This window comes from Etheostoma spectabile, unplaced genomic scaffold (assembly GCF_008692095.1).
Source record: "Etheostoma spectabile isolate EspeVRDwgs_2016 unplaced genomic scaffold, UIUC_Espe_1.0 scaffold00018990, whole genome shotgun sequence".
Classification (NCBI taxonomy): Eukaryota; Metazoa; Chordata; class Actinopteri; order Perciformes; family Percidae; genus Etheostoma; species Etheostoma spectabile.
In genome coordinates this window covers 44107-61792 of record NW_022604608.1, presented here as the reverse complement: position 1 = coordinate 61792, position 17686 = coordinate 44107, and the positions used below count along the sequence as shown (strand labels likewise).

The window sequence follows — 17686 nt, the reverse complement described above, 5'->3', positions numbered from 1 at the left end:
GGACATGGAAGACAAGTCTTTATATGCTGTTGACTACAGTGGACACAGAGGACATGTCTTAATATGCTGTTTACTACAGTGGACATGACGGACATGCTGTTTATGTGTGTGTGTGTGTGTGTGTGTGTGTGTGTGTGTGTGTGTGTGTGTGTGTGTGTGTGTCTGTTTACACATCTGACGCTGAACTAACATTTTTCATTAAGAACATTTCTGTTCAGGAACAATGTCCCTGTCATCCAGAGTCCATGTGATAGTCACACCTGTGTCTCTAATCTCATCACGTAGTCCTGATACTTCGAAGAAACCCTCAGAGAGTCCATGTGATAGTCCAACATGTGTCAAATTCACATGTCATTTTTATTAATGTAGCACCTGTCATTACACACACACACACACACTCACGCACACAGACACACACACACACACACAGAAACACACACAAACACACACTCACTCACGCACACACACAGAAACACACACACAGACACACGCACATTCACACAGAGACACACACACACAGATCACACACACATAAATTCACACAGACAGAAACACACACACACAGACACACACACAAACACACACACAGACACACACGCACACACACACACTCACGCACCACACACACAGACACACACACATACATTCACACATCAGACACACACACACACACACACAAACATTTAATAAAGTATCCATTATTATTATTACATTTCTACATTTTGTTGAATCAACGTCTTTCAGCCTTTCACACGTCAGACGCATATCTACATGTTTATGGGTCTAGGTGTCTACGGGTCTACGGGTCTAGGTTTCTTCGGGTCTAGGTGACTACGGTTCTACGTGTCTACGTGTCCTTAACTCTTTAGGAACAAGGAAGTCCCCCCCACCAGGGCAGAGTCAGAGGAACGCTGGGCTCTTATTTTCCATCTCAGAAGAGACGCAGGTGTGTTCATTAGTCTTCAGAGGAAGACATCTTACACCTGTGTGACGTGTTTCTCTAATCTCTGAAATGATCCCAACTGTCATAACATCCCCCCCCCCAAAGATAACATCACAGAGAGCGTTAACAAGAAACACGAAACTCTGAAACAGAGATTCATGCAGCAGTTAGTACAATCTAGACTGGTATCATAATGGAAATACATAATATACTCAATGACACACACACACACACACACACACCACAGATAGCACCCAAGGAGCAAAATAAATATTTTACAGATTACTATTAGCCAAGAACATTTTTCAAAGTATACTCAACAGTATTTGTACACCGTATCCTTCCTAAACTATCCTAGTTGTTGTTAAGGCTTGTCCGACTCCATTGTCTCTGAGGTTGAAACATCAACACAAGTCCAGGCTTTGGACGTGCGGCGTCCCTTAAATCAGCTCAGACCTGGTGTTAAACTGAGAATCTGGACTTTACTCCGCTGGTCTGCAGACTGTGGAACAGAAACGGAAGACGTAACTTGGCTTACACAAGAGATGGCAAAAGTACTCACGTCCCGTGCTTAAGTGGAAGTACAGGTACTTGTGTTGAACAATACTCTGGTAAAATTAGAAGTACTGATTTAACTTTCAAAGTACAGGCTTGGAAATACACTTGAAGTATAAATGTAAAAGTAGTTGTGAGAATGACAACGCTACCTGGACATGGATCACACCCTGTTTATATGCTGTTGGCTACAGTGGACATGGAGGACATGTCTTTATATGCTGGTGGCTACAGTGGACATGGAGGACATGTCTTTATATGCTGTTGACTACAGTGGACATGGAGGACATGTCTTTATATGCTGTTGACTACAGTGGATATGGAGGACATGTCTTATATGCTGTTGGCTACAGTAGACATGGAGGACATGCTCTTTATATGTTGTTGGCTACAGTGGACATGGAGGACATGCTCTTTATATGCTGTTGCCTACAATGGACATGGAGGACATGTCTTTATATGCTGTTGGCTACAGTGGACATGGAGGACATGTCTTTATATGCTGTTGGCTACAGTGGACATGGAGGACATGTCTTTATATGCTGCTGACTACAGTGGATATGGAGGACATGTCTTTATATGCTGTTGGCTACAGTAGACATGGAGGACATGCTCTTTATATGCTGTTGGCTACAGTGGACATGGAGGACATGTCTTTATATGCTGTTGGCTACAGTAGACATGGAGGCAATCTCTTTATATGCTGTTGGCTACAGTGGACATGGAGGACATGTTCTTTACAGTTTTTCCAATTGCTAAAACACTAAAATTACATGCACAGCATAATTATTTAAACTGAAACACAGAGAGCAAACTTCCTCTCAGTCTCCAAAAGTGTAAACACATTTTCTGCTCTACACACATTTTGCATTTCAAAATGGCACTTTTTAAAATGAACTGAACACAGTTTCCTGCATAAGACACAACAATCTGACATAAAGTCACATTTCATTCAAACATTTATCCTCATCAATAACATCAAACACCAATAATCACTTATATAATTACAATTATGCAAATCAACATCAGCAGTTACACCTGCAGTCACACCGAACGCTCAACATGACTGTCATATATATATATATGTATATATATAGTAAAATATCTCCTAGTAAAGCCAGAAAAATAGAGGTTACAATAAAGGAACCACGCACACACTTACACACACACACTCTCCTCCTTCTCTCCTCTCTCCTCTTTCTCTCTCCTCACCTCTCTCCCCCTTCTCTGAGTTCTCTGAACCTCACAGAGAAATCTCAGCAGGACAGATTTTGATTTCTACAGTTTTAGCATCACCAGCGTCTCCGATACTGAAATAAGGGAAGAGTTTCTCAGTGAAAGTGTCTCTGTGAGTGCAGATGTGAGTGTTGTCTTCAGAGTTGTAGAAGGACACGTCCCCCCCCTCATAGTCCAGCTGGACTCTGATCCTCTGGAGACTCTTCTTCACTGTGATGCTCTTACCACATCCATTAGTGTATTTTCCACTGTCATACGCTAAACACCAGATTCCATATTCTGGTGAAGCATATCTTTCTCCCTTCCTGTCAGCTGACTCTTTGGCTAAACCCACAACCCAGTGAGGATGATGTCCCACCTCCACGTCCCAGCTGTGTGTCCCTGAGCTGAAACCCTCAGAGCCCAGGACATCTGCATACATGCTGTGTCTCTCTGGATTGTCTGGAAGCTTCTGGTTTGTGTCTCCATGTCTCACACCGGTCAGATCATCAGACAGATAGAGACAGCGGTCTGCAGTGTTTGGGTCCAGAATGACGGGACAGAAGTGGACCTTGTCCCTCATCTTCTCCCAGACTCTGAAGGCCAGGTTGCCCAGATGTTTGGCCACATCTGTCAGTGCTCCTGAGATCAGCTGTGGGTCTGCCAGCGAGCTCTGGACTCTGGCTCTGGTCCGAGACTCTTTATAACTGCTGAGGAACGGCACGCTGGCTTTCTGCAGGTCTGCTTCCACAGCAGAGATGCTGTCTGACAGAGAGGACATCTGCTCCTGAATCCTCTTCATCTCTCTGGAGACAGCCTCCCCCCTCTGCTGCTCCTCCTCCCTCAGAGCTGCCAGTCTGGACTCCTCTTCCTCTTTCAGGAACTGGTGCAGCTTGTTGAACTGGGCTCTGATCTGCGTCTCTGTGGACAGCAGCTGCTTCTTGGAGAGTTGACTTATTTCATGGTATGTCTCCTCCACCCGTCTGTGTCTGTCCCTCTTGTCCTGCAGAGACTGTAGGTCAGATCTCAGCTGCTCCTTCAGGTCTCTGGCTGCTTGTTCTACAGGAACCACCGTGTGACCGTGGTGGAGAGAGAACTCACAGACGGGACACACAGCTCTCTCTTCATCCTGACAGAACAGCTTAGGCTCTTCTTGGTGGAGACCACACACCACCTCCACCTTCTTCTGTCCTTCTTCTGTCTCAGAGGATCCAGATTTCTGTCTCCCAGCAAACTTGTCAGCCAGTTCCTTGAGTCCAAAGTTCACCAAGGATGATCTTTAGAGGATTTTCTTTTACAAATGGGACAGTTCTTGTTGCCAGCCTGTCCCCAGAATGCGAGCAGGCAGCTGGAACAGAAGCTGTGGTTGCAGCTCAGAGACACAGGATCACTGAAAGTCTCTGAACACACATGGCAGCTCAGGAAACTTTCAACAAGAGCAGTTTTCTCAGCCATCTTTGTGTCTAAATGTCTCTCAACAACAAGACTCACCGAGTTCCTGTCCCTTCTCTTGACTGTGGAGTGTGTCCCAGCAGAGATCTCACACCCTGTAATGGCGTCTCAGCTCCGTCTAAATGTCTAAATCTACTTTTGTTTCCTCTCACCTGTCCCCAGGTGAACACTTCAACAGGCCGACTCACACTAAACCAGTTCAACAACATTTTTATTTGTCAGCAACATGTTGCATGGCAGTGTTCAACCAACTGCTCTCTCTTTCCGTGTGTGTGTATGTGTGTCCATGTGTGTGTCTGTCTGTGTGTGTGTGTGTCCGTGTGTGTGTGTGCGTGCGTGCGTATGTGCATGCGTCCATGTGTGTGTGTGTGTGTGTGTCCATGTGTGTGTGCGTGTGAGTGTGTCCATATGTGTGTGTGTGTGTGTGTGTGTCCGTGTGTGTGGTGTTAATAACTCACATACTGTACATACACACATACTGTACATACTCACACACACAGACGCACGCATGCACGCACACACACACACACACACACACACACACACACACACACACACACACACACAGCTGAAATAAAGGCATCTTTAATGTGTTTGTCTTCCTGTGTCCCAGGGCCACAGTGATTGGGTGACAGATGTGTCAATCAGCGCTGACAGGAAGTTGGTGGCCTCTGCCTCCAAGGTACAAAACCTCTCTCACACTGAAGTCAGCTGATCTGGAAGCGTTGAGCTGCTGAGTGTCCTGTGTCTCTCCCGTGTCTCTCCAGTGTCTCTCCTGTGTCCCTCCTGTGTCCCTCCTGTGTCTCTCCTGTGTCTCTCCTGTGTCCCTCCTGTGTCTCTCCGTTGTCCCTCCTGTGTCTCTCCCGTGTCCTCCTGTGTCCCTCCTGTGTCTCTCCTGTGTCCCTCCTGTGTCTCTCCGTTGTCCCTCCTGTGGTCTCTCCCGTGTCTCTCCTGTGTCCCTCCTGTGTCTCTCCTGTGTCTCTCCTGTGTCCCTCCTGTGTCTCTCCGTTGTCCCTCCTGTGTCTCTCCCGTGTCTCTCCCGTGTCCCTCCCGTGTCCCTCCTGTGTCTCTCCTGTGTCTCTCCTGTGTCCCTTCCGTGTTTCTCTTGTGTCTCTGTGTATGCAGTGTGTGTGTGCGGGTGTGTGCGTGCGGTGTGTGTAGTGTGTGTCTGTTGTTTGTTGTTGCATGTCTGGCGCGCCACAGATGCATTCTAGGATATAGAATAGTCTCTAACTAAAATTTCTCTGCAGGACTGTAACAGAGTATTATACAGTGTAGTATTAGTACTTTTACTGCAATAATCTGAATACTTCCTCCTATATATGTAGAACTGTGTGTGGAGATATACTGTATATATGTATGACCTGTGGGCTGTGTGTGTGTGTGTGTGGTGTGTATATACTGTATATATGTGTGACCTGTGGCTGTTGTGTGTGTGTGTGTGGTGTGTGTGTGTGTGTGTATATACTGTATATATGTATGACCTGTGGGCTGTTGGGTTGTGTGGTGTGTGTGTGTGTGTCTATACTGTATATATGTATGACCTGTGGGCTGTTGTGTGTGTGTGTGTGTATATACTGTATATATGTATGACCTGTGGGCTGTTGTGTGTGTGTGTGTGTGTGTGTGTGTGTGTGTGTATATACTGTATATATGTATGATCTGTGGGCTGTTGTGTGTGTGTGTGTGTGTGTATATACTGTATATGTATGACCTGTGGGCTGTTGTGTGTGGTGTGTGTACTGTATATACAGGTGAAACTCAAAAAATTAGCATATGATGCAAAACTTCATTCATTTCAGTAATTCAACTTAAAAGAGTGAAACTAATTATTATATAGACTCATTACATGCAAAGTGAGATATTTCAGCCTTTACTGGATATCATTTTGATGATTATGGCGTACAGCTTATGAAAACCCCAAATTCATTATCTCTGAAAATTAGCAAATTACATGAAATCAATAAAAAGGATTTTAAATACAGATGTCAACCCTCTGAAAAGTATAATCATGCATATGTACTCAGTACTTTGTTTGGGCCCTTTTGCTTGAATGCGGCGTGGCATGGATGCTATCAGCCTGTGGCCCTGCTGAGGTGTTATGGAAGACCAGGATGCTACAATAGCGGCCTTCAGTTCTTCTGCATTGTTCGGTCTCATGTCTTTCATCTTTCTCTTGGCAATGCCCCATAGATTCTCTAAGGGGTTCAGGTCAGAGAGTTGCGGGCAATCAAGCACAGTAATCCCATGGTCATTGAACCAGGTTTTGGTACTTTTGGCCGTTGTGGGCAGGTGCCAGTCCTGCTGAAAAATGAAGAGCATCTCCCTAAAGCTTGTCTGCTGAAGGAAGCATAAATAAATCATTTGGCTCTTTATAGATGTACATTTGCCTTGTAGAGTTTGTACTGGGGGGTAAAGTTAGAAATGACTGACAAGGGATTTAGTTGATAAAGACAGTATGAGCTGCCGATGTCTCCATATATCTTGCTGCAGACCTGCACCGGCTAAATACCGATTCCCATACCGGGAGTTGAACCCGGGCCACCTGGGTGAAAACCAGGAATCCTAACCACTAGACTATATGGGACTGACTATATATTAATAACAGGGATTTCATGAATCAATTCATAGTCTGGCTGGAAACAGGCCTTCTCTTGAACGTGAATTAAGAATCTTTAAGTGTTCTTTAGGTTTTTTATCTGCTTTAACTATTACCGGACAGCGGGGCACGGAGCAGAGCAGAGCGGCCGTTAGGGAGGAATCCTCCTCCGGTTCAGCTCCATTTTGAACTGGCGGTAAAAAAATTAACGTCGGAAATTTATAATGAATAGAAATGTTGAAGGGTTGATTTCGTTAATAACAAACACAACTATAGTCAATAGAAAAAGAAATATATATATGAAAAGCTGTCTTGGTTCATCTTTCAACTGTTCCTACAATCACCACTCTGGTCTGGTTGGAAACTAAAGGATCTAAATAAAGAATTAGGAGTTTAAACAGAGACACAACAGGAAGAATAAATCCATCAAATCAAGTCCCCAAAATCAGCATGTGGCCTTGTTTTATTTCAGGTAGTCAGCATGGAGCTGTTCCACATTCCCAGACATTTAAAACGAGTCAATCATTGGCGAGTCAGATTATCCTACGAGTCAGATGAATAAATCAGCTGTTTGCTATTTGAGCTGCTCTGTTTCCTGCTGCTCCGTCATTCTTTAGTGTCCTCTGGAAACAGGTTGCTGTCCTTTATGTTTCTTTTGGATGACATCATCAGTGTCTTTGCTTTAGTCTGAAGAAACTCCAACAGATTAAAACCACATGCAGTCACAGAAATACAAACAGGGAATAGAAAATGCAGGCAAAGAATATGAAGTGAAAAGTCCCCAAAGTAGGAAAATATAAAGTTAATCTACCAAACAACAATAACTGGAGAACATCCAATTAAACATGGCCGACTTCCAGCATGTCAAATGAAGAGAAGAATGTTTGGACATATTAAAGATTCATTTTATTTTTATTAACCTTTATTTAACCTGGAAAAATCCCATTGAGTTACAGTAACTCTTCTTCCAGGAGTCCTGCCAAGACAGGCGCCCATAAGTTCATATACACGAAAGAGGAGACAATGGTTCCATACTACACCACGAATCTCTATGGATACTACAACACAAACAAGACATTACACTTAACTTAATAAACCGCGAACACTAAAATGACCAAACTAACTTTTAACAATATTTGAGATGATATACAAATCTTGAGTGCTTTTTGTGCCCAATAATCAACAGTGGTGGTTAACCTGCAACATGGGCTTTAAAGATCTAAATAGATTTTTTCTCACTCAGAGTCATCTGGAGCACGTAACGATTAGCTTTTGTCCCTGAACCTGAGTGACAATCACTCTGCAGTGAATGAGATGCAGTTTCCCCCCTCAGTCTAAACAAGACTATACTTTCAGGGATCATTTCTAGAGTTTCTGACTTGAGAATGTGTTTCTAAAGAGTTGGTCTCGCTGACCACGATGATGAGTCATGATATTCCTTTCTGAGCGTGAAACTGACAGAGAGTAATGATTCACTTCATATGCTCTCTGTCATTGATGATTGTTCTTTGCTTCTTTATGGTGCATTGAGGAAGGGAATATGATCAGAGTGGTATTAGCAGATATATGGAAAACTAACATGAGTGAAGGTGATAAAACATGGTAAGCTTTCTAATTAACTAAAGTTATAGTCAGTCTTGAGTATGTTTAGTCCATGGTGAACTAGGTTACTTGAAAGGGTTACATCTACTTTCTTGACTTTGTAATGCCTATGTCCGGTGTAAAAATGTAAACTGAGTTAAGCCATAACTCCTCTTTATTTCTACCTTGCTTTTCCTACTTTGACATGTCGAAAATGTGCATTGTTTGAAAGCCCATCTCCACACATCCATGTTCCACTCCCACAGGTGTTTCCACTTGACTAATCAGACTGTGTTGCCTTACAGGCTCAGCTTGATTGACATGTATTAAAGGGGTGAACGGTACACTAAAGTCCCGGTGGACGGGATGGCATGTTGTATCGAGGTTTGAGTACATACAGAAAATACCTGAAGCCAGGTTACTCTACGAGTGGATACGCGGCATTGAAGGTGACGTGTAAATCCTGATGATTCACAGATTTTTTGGCTCTATTTGTATTTGGATCTAAAGGCTGGTTAAGCACTGTAGGGAGGAGACGTTGGACAGTTTTTTTTGTCTCGTTCCAGTGATTGGCATGTCTGGGTGATGGCGTTGGATATGTGTTAGCATGTGGGATGTATTTCCACTCACGTACCAACAACGCCGGCCCACAGTCCTCGTTTTATCCACACTTTCTCACCTGTACTACTGGAACTGACTGGGAAACCAAAGTTTCCCCGTGGTCGCCACCACTCGCCGTAGGAGGAGAGGCTGCTCTTCCTTAGTGCTGCTGGCTCGGACTCATATGAAGGAAACATGGGGCAAAAGGTGAGAGCTTGCAGAACCAAAAAATCTGAAATTATATGTTTAAATTTGCACTTGTAAAAATTAAATTTGCACTTGTAAAAATATTCACACACGTGTGAACTTAATTTGATGTCACACAATGAAAACAAAACACGAGAGCTTGTAAAAAATCTGAATTTGTAATATGCACTTGTAGAAATATTCACACACCTGTATTCTGAATGTGAAGTCACAGAAAAAATATTCACAAATGTGTAGATTGATTTCCATGAACAGATGACAGCTGCAAGCGTGTAGTGCAACCGAAAAATCCAACTTAACAGTTGAGGAGGTACAGGCACTACACGTTCTAAAAAACAAACTAATAATTGTAAAACCAGCGATAAGGGTAGTGCTATTGTCCTAATGGACCGCACCGACTATGAGAATGAAGCTCTACGCCAACTCCCAAACCCAGAATATTACAACCATTATCAAAACCCATCAAGGAGATGACAGCAAACCAAGTAGCTTCCATTTTGAAAACCCTGAAACAAAAACATTTCCTCACGAAAAATGAATATACTTACCTCATAGGACAAGCCCCCTACAGAACGAGACTGTTCTATATCCTCCCTAAGATACATAAAGAACAAAAACACTGGATTAACAACATCCCGCCAGGGAGACCAATCGTCTCAGATTGTAGCAGTGAAAGCTATGGAATAGCGCAATACCTTGATTATTTCCTATCCCCACTGGCGGACAAACATCCCAGCTACATAAAAAACACCACAGATTTTATCAACAAAGTCAGACAGACCGAGGTAAGGGAACCTTTCAAACTGTTCACAATGGACGTAAGGAGTCTATACACCAACATCGATATCTCCAAAGGGATACAAACTATTGAAAAATGGCTCAAAAAATATCCTGAAACGGACAGACCAGATAACAAACTCCTGCAACTGCTTCACCTAAGCCTAACTACAAACGACTTCCAGTTCAATGGCAAATATTACCTTCAGATAAAGGGTACAGCGATGGGTAAGCGATTCGCCCCGGCCTACGCAAACATCTATATGGCCGATTGGGAGGAAACAGCTTTCTCCAAATGCAAAAAACTCCCAATGAAGTACTACAGGTATTTAGATGACATGTGGGGCATTTGGACCCACACGGACGAGGAATTCGACGAAGTCGTCCAAACACTGAATGGTCACCACAAATCTATCGAACTAGACCAAATCCTTAAAGAAAACGAGGTCAATTTCCTTGATACCACAATATTCAAAGGTCCACAGTTAAAAAAAACAGGTATCCTTGATACTAAGGTTTTCTTTAAACCAACGGACACCCATGCTTTGTTACACAAAAGAAGCTTTCATCCGCAACACACCTTCAAAGGCTTGCTCAAGTCGCAGCTCCTTAGATTCGACAGGATTTGCAGCAACCAAACGGACAGGGAAAACGCAACCAAAACTTAATTGAGAAGCTCAGGAAAAGAGGATACTCAAGAACCTTTCTTCGACAAAACCAAAAAAACCGCAATCCCCAGAACACAAACCACAAACCAACAAAACCCAGCAACAAAACATTACCCTTGATATCTACGTACTCAAGTTACACAGTAAGAGCCAACAAGAAACTTAAAGAAAACTTCAACAATACACTCTCCAAAATACCATACCCGAACGCTGTAAGGTTATCTCGGCCTACAGAAAGAACGTCTCGGGTACGTATGTAACCCTTGTTCCCCGAGATAGGGGAACGAGACACTGCGTCGGTTACGACACTATGGGAACGCCTTTAGGCATGACAGGGCTGATGCAAATGAAAACTACTCCAATCCTATTGGTCCTAGTGAGAACGGTAGCATGTGACGGCATAACCTTTAGGGGCATATAAGCACACCGGCACATAGCTCATTAGCTCTTACTATGAAGCAAGGCACTCCAGGCGGGGCGAGGGGCGGCGAACCGACGCAGTGTCTCGTTCCCCTATCTCGGGGAACAAGGGTTTACATACGTAACCCGAGACGTTCCCTTCGAGGGAACTCGAACTGCGTCGGTTACGACACTATGGGAACGAGATACCCACTAACCCGCGCGAACCCCGCCTGCCCAGCTTGCAAGCAACCCTTGGGCACGACTAGGAGGAGAGCACCCGGGTGCCAGAGCGGAGGAAGGTCCAGACTATAAAACCTGAAGAAGTGTGAGGAGTGGCCCAGCCAGCTGCATCACAAACCCCTGAAGAGACGCCAGAGAGGAGAGCCGTAGAGGCCGCCATGCCCTCGTGGAGTGAGCCCGTACAGCCATAGGTGAAGGCAAACCGCGCACCTGATAGGCCAGGGAGATAGTCTGAACAATTCAGTTGCTGATAGTATGTTTGGAAGCGGGGAACCCAGCCTTGGGGACCCGAAACACACCAGCAACTGGTCCGTCTTCCTCCACCGGGAGGACCTCAGAGCGAAGACGCTCAGCGCTCTGACAGGGCAGAGCAAATGGAGCCTCCCGTCCTCCGCCGTCACATGAGGTGGAGGATGAAACGCCTGCAGTACAATGGGCCCTGCAACAGAGGACTGCACCTTGGGAACGTAGCCCGGAATGGGGTGCAGGATGGCCCTCACATTACCCGGGGCAAACTCCAGGCACCGGGAGCAACCGAAAGAGCCTGGAGGTCCCCCACCCTCCTCAGAGAAGTGATAGCAAGGAGGAAGGCCATCTTCAGGGTCAGGTACTTGGCCTCAGCCGACTCCACGGGCTCGAAGGGGGCCTCAGCCAAAGCTCGAGAACCACCGCCAGATCCCAGGTGGGAATCCTAGGCGAGTCGCAGGTCTCATCTCCGGGTCCCACGGAGAAACCGCACGCCAAGGGAAGTCTCCCCAGAGACCCATCCCCCGAAGGGGCGTGGAAAGCCGAAATGGCTGCCACGTAAACCTTGAGGGTGGATGGGGAAAGGCCCGCAGAGAAGCGGTCCTGCAGAAACTCCAGCACCTGAACCACCGGGCAGGTAACTGGGTCCAGCATGCGTCCACTGCACCGGCAGAGAAGACTTCCACTTCAGGCCATACATCCTCCGTGTAGACGGGGCCCTGGAGCTGAGGAGAGTCTCGACGCTCCTTCCGTCAGGCCCGCCTCCAGGTACTGGGCCCCCTCAAGGGCCAGACCCACAGCCGCCACAGGGCGGGGCAAGGGTGAAGAACCCGGCCCCATCCTGGGATAGCAGGTCCCTCCTCAGAGGGACGCGCCACGGCAGACCGTCCAGGAGCGCCATCAGGTCCGAGAACCACACCCGGGTCGGCCAGATGGAGCTACCAGAAGCAGGCAGATGCCCTCCCGACGGACCCTCTCCAGGATCCCCGGGAGCAGGGCGACTGGGGGAAAAGCATACAGACGCAGCCTCGGCCACTCCCGCTCCATGGCGTCCAGCCCTAGCGGGGCCGGCGGCGTCAGGGAGAACCACAGAGGACAGTGCGTAGACTCCTGAGACGCAAACAAGTCCACGTCTATAGGTCCGAACCTTGCGCACAAGGACTCCACCACCTCGGGTGGAGCCGCCATTCCCCGGGCCTCAGCCCCTGTCTCGACAGCAGGTCCGCACCTGATTCTGAAGTCCAGGGATAAACATCGCCCTGAGAGAGAGCAGTCTCCGCTGGGACCACAGGAGGATCTGATGCGCCAGTCTGCAGAGAGGGCGCGAGCGCAGACCCCCCTGGTGATTCAGATAGGCCACCACAGCTGTATTGTCGGACCTGACCAGCACGTGATGACCCAGGAGTGCAAGGCAGGAAGCTCCGCAGAGCTCGGAACACGGCCAGCATCTCGAGGCAATTGATGTGCCATGACGAGTGACGCTCCTGCCAAACACCCTTCGCCGAGCGGTCGTCCATGACCGCGCCCCACCCGGTGAGGGAAGCGTCTGTCGAAACGATTACACGGCGACAGGGAGCCCCCAGCGCGGGTCCTTGGGACAGGAACCAAGGCTCTTCCACACCGACAGGGCACGAAGACATTTGTGCGCAACCCGTATCAGGCGGAATGGGTTCCCCCTCGGGAGAACCCCTTGGACTTCAGCCACCACTGCAGGGCCCTCATGTGCAGAAGACCAGAAGGTATCACGCTGGAAGCAGCCGCCATGAGGCCCAACACCCTCTGGAAGTGTTTCACTGTGATGGCGTGGCCCAGCCTCACACCCTTCACCGCGGCCAGAAGGGACTCGACACGAGCCGGAGACAGACGTGCCAGCATTGTCAACGAGTCCCCCACCACCCCTAAGAAGACAGTCCTTTGGCGGTGCTAGCACACTCTTCCCCTCGTTGAGCCTCAGCCCTAAACGAAGAAGAAGAGCAAGGACGACATCTCGATGCCGAACCGCCAACTCCCGAGACTGAGCCAGGATAAGCCAGTCGTCGATGTAATTGAGACCCGGATGCCCTGGAGCCGCAGAGGGGCCAGCGCCGCATCCATACACTTGGTGAAAGTGCGAGGGGAGAGTGCCAGGCCGAAGGGAAGAACCCGATACTGGTACACCACGCCCCCGAAGGCGAACCTCAGGAACGTCCTGTGGGAAGGACGAATGGAGATGTGGAAGTAAGCGTCCCTCAGATCCACGGTGACAAACCAGTCCTCGGACCGGATGTGACACACGATGGCGGGGATGGTGAGCATCTTGAACCTGTATCTCCTCAGAGACCGGTTTAGAACCCGCAGATCCAGAATAGGCGCAGACCCCCGTCCTTCTTGGGAACCAGAAATACCGGCTGTAGAAACCGGACCCGCTGTCCTGCGGGGAACGAGCTCCACGGCCCCCTCCTCCAGCAGCGAGCGCACTTCCAGTCCAGCACCAGGCCCTGGTCCGGGCGCACCACAGTCCGGACCACCCCAGAGAAGCCGGGGGGGCGGACCCGGAACTGCAGCCTGTACCCTTCGACGACGGTGCGCAGAACCCATGGGGACATGTTCACCAAACCGCGCCAAGCGTCTGCAAAATCCGCCAGCGGAACCAACCCCTCGGGCTGGTGGCCAGTGCGACGTGCCGATCGCGGAAGAGCCCCTGAAGCGGGCTGCCAGGAAGAACCCGCCGACGACCTGTAGTCCAGGAGCCGAACCTCCGGCCCACTGCCACCCCTCGGGGAAGGCAGAGCGGAGAAGGCCCGGCGGCGGCTAGTGCGTCCCGAGCGCCACGGCTGCGGGACAACAACGCAAGCGGCCGCCCTGGAGGGACCTCAGTCGGCCTCCGGGGGCCAACACACAGTCAGGACCGCCTCGCCTTCCCCCTCCGAGACCGGATGACGGCCCTCAGGTCCGACCTGCCGGGGGGGGGGCGCGGGAGCGTTGCCCAGCGTCCCAAGCCACTCGAGGGGGACCGCGAGAAGCCACACTCTGTCTCTGGCGCCGGCGGTGGGAGCTGGTAGAGGGCTGAGAAGGGCCAGCCGACCCAGCAGAGCGGATCCAGTCCGGCGAGGGAAAAACTGCTGGAATGCCTCCCCTGGGACCTCACATGGCGAACCTGTCGACGACAGAGTTCACCGCCTCCCCAAACAGGCCCGTAGTAGAAACCGCGCATCCAGAAGGATTCTCTGTCCTTCTGCCTGATGTCCGAAAGGTTCAGCCAAAGGTGTCTCTCCGTGGCCACCAACGCAGACATGGAGCGACCCACAGCCCGGGCCGTAGCTTGGTGGCACGAAGCGAAAGAACCGTGGCCCGGCGTAGCTCCGCCAACTCCTCCTCAGAGGGGCCTCCTCTCTCGTCCATCTCCAGCAGCAGGTCCGCCTGGTAGGCCTGCAAACCGCCATGGTGTGCAAGCACGCACCAGCCTGGCCTGCCGCCATATACGCCTTCCCCACCAGCGAGGAAGTCACCGACATGGACCCGTCGGCAGCGCCGGCTTGCCAAAAGACGACGTCAGCTGGGGAGAGAGGTAACTAGCAAGAGAGTCTCCAAACCCGCGGCATCGTCCCGTAGCCGCAGTCCTTAATACCTGCCACATTGCCAAACTCAAGCAGCTGGGAGTAGAAAGCCGGGCAGAATAGGTTTATCCCATGATCTACACAATTCCTGTGTAAATCCGGAAAAAACGGCATGGATTGGCGCGGGGGCACGGAGTGGCTCCGCAGGAAGCGATCATCCAGCCTGCCACCAGCGTTAAGCTCCCTCACAGCCTGTGGCCAATCCAGTCCGAGTTTTGCCACGGCCCGAGTCACCACATCCAACAGCTCATCATAGTCCGGCGCGGCGCTCTTCTGATGACGTCGGTCCGACCCCCGGAAGTCCTCAACCTCTTCCATGGCGCCAAGCACAGCCGGCTCCTCAGAGCCAGAGCGTGACCGCCTCTCCAGCCTGCGTCCCCGAACAGAAGAAGCCGAGTAACGACCAGGGGAGTCGGAATCGGCAGACGAAGGACGAGAAAGGGCCTCAGCCGTCTCGGAACCCTCCAACAGATCCTGCTGCGAACCCCATGACCGGACCCGACGTGCCGCCTCAGCGAGCGCGGGGCCCGAGCCACGGGAGAGCGTATCTGTCCGTCACTGGAAAAGAGGGCCACGCGGGACCACAGTACCCGCATGGGCAGGGCCTCGCAATGGTCACAAACAGCCCCCTCAAGAGCTGCCGTGGCGTGCGACAGGCCCAAACAAGCAACACACAGTTCGTGAGAATCGCCTACCGTGATGAAACGCGGGCAGGGGACACACATCTCCGGAACCGTACAAGCGCTCGGACATTATTCCAGGTGAGTAGGATACAGGAGCTTATTCAAACCAACATCAACCAACGTGCCTGCTGAATAGAAAAAGCTAATGAGCTATGTGCCGGTGTGCTTATATGCCCCTAAAGGTTATGCCGTCACATGCTACCGTTCTCACTAGGACCAATAGGATTGGAGTAGTTTTCATTTGCATTCAGCCCTGTCATGCCTAAAGGCGTTCCCATAGTGTCGTAACCGACGCAGTTCGAGTTCCCCTCGAAGGGAACCCAAGCTTAAAGGACATTTTAGTGAGGACTAAACTCCGACCCAAAAGGATATCCCTCAAATGATCCAAACCAAGAGAAGGGAACACAGAACATATCAAGAGGACTGGAAGATTATCCGGGATCGCCACTCACAAGGCTAGATGGAAAATACATCATAGAGAACCTCAAAAGAACCCAACAAAACGATTGTTTATAGTTTATATTGTTCTTAATTGTTTATGTGCTTACTGTTCATTGTAATAAAGAATAAAAAATAAAAACAATTTTTAGAATTTGGGTAGGAAAGTGACGACAACCTGGGAAATTATTCAAGGCTTGTCCGGAGGATAACAATCCTCCTTCGACAATACTGCCTGATTACGCCCACACCGATTCCTTCCCAATTCGTTTGTATATAATCTAATAAATAACTAATGTCAGAAAAATAAAAAAATAATAAATAATTAATAAAAAGAATGATAGGAATTATGACAATGTTATCCTATATGGACTTTACTTAAAATAATCCTTAAACGAACCTTTCATTCTCCTCCTCTCTTTTCCCTCATGCAAATGAGGGAGTAGGGGGAGGTAGAGTCAACAGCCCGACCCGGCAGGGGAGAGATTGGAGCCCAAACCGGGACCGCTCTCCTTAACTCTACCTCCTTCCTGTCTGTCTTTCTTTCTACTCAATTCTCCTCCCTCCTCTTCCCTCATGTAAATGAGGGAGTAGGGGGAGGTCTGTCTGTTGTTTTTAACATTGTTGTTTTAAGCTGAGCGCAGACTTTTAATCGTTCCTCTTTTTTTCCAAAAACAACTACCTCAGTTTTTCCTTCATTTAATTTCAGAAAGTTCTGGCACATCCAGTCGTTAATTTGTTCGATGCACTTAGTCAGTTTTTGTATTGGACTATAGTCCCCTGGCGATAAGGTTATGTAAATTTGTGTGTCGTCCGCATAACTATGGTAACTTATTTTGTTTTTCTCCATAATCTGAGCCAGTGGAAGCATGTATATGTTAAACAGAAGAGGCCCCAGAATGGAGCCTTGCGGAACTCCGCACGTCATATTGTACGCTCAGATGCATAATTACCTATTGACACAAGTAATCCCTATTCTTTAGGTAGGATTCAAACCAGTTAGTACTAAGCCAGAAAGGCCAACGCAGTTTTCCAATTGGTCTAGTAGTATGTTGTGGTCGACCGTGTCAAATGCAGCACTGAGATCAAGTAATACTAAGATTGAAATTTTGCCATTATCTGTGTTAAGGTGGATGTCATTAAAGACTTTGACAAGAGCCGTTTCAGTGCTGTAGTGTGGTCGGAAACCCGACTGAAAGGTATCAAAACTGTTGCTTAGTGACAAGAAATGGTTGAGTTGTTGAAAGACTACTTTTTCAATGATTTTACTTAAAACGAAAGGTTTGATATTGGCCTATAGTTGCTCATTAGTGACTTGTCTAGGTTGTTCTTTTTTAGAACAACCTAGACAAATAATAGGAAGTTGCTGAGCACACAGTTACTGGAGTTAGAGAAAATGACGTCCCAAACGACGCATACTTGTGTGTACTGCTCTTGTGCAAAGACATCCATCTTTTTTTTTTTATTAGATTAGATTCACTTTA

At 48.3% G+C, this 17686-nt stretch overlaps 1 protein-coding gene, 2 non-coding genes and 1 pseudogene across 3 annotated transcripts; 1 reads left to right on the top strand and 3 right to left on the bottom strand.

Annotated features, from left to right (window-relative positions):
• Positions 1-2673: 2673 nt before the first annotated feature.
• On the bottom strand, positions 2674-4302 carry LOC116683437 (zinc-binding protein A33-like). The gene is given in 2 exon segments (XM_032509881.1): positions 2674-3982; positions 3985-4302. Coding segments are annotated over 2 exon segments (1425 nt in total). The 5' UTR covers positions 4169-4302; the 3' UTR covers positions 2674-2741.
• Positions 4303-6680: 2378 nt separating this feature from the next.
• Positions 6681-6752, bottom strand: trnae-uuc (transfer RNA glutamic acid (anticodon UUC)). The gene has a single exon. It is a non-coding gene; the product is annotated as a tRNA-Glu (tRNA).
• Positions 6753-8104: 1352 nt separating this feature from the next.
• LOC116683442 (small nucleolar RNA U3) lies at positions 8105-8318 on the top strand. Its single transcript, XR_004330556.1, has one exon. It is a non-coding gene; the product is annotated as a small nucleolar RNA U3 (small nucleolar RNA).
• A 3948-nt stretch (positions 8319-12266) lies between these two features.
• LOC116683435 (uncharacterized) lies at positions 12267-14759 on the bottom strand (annotated as a pseudogene).
• Positions 14760-17686: the final 2927 nt, after the last annotated feature.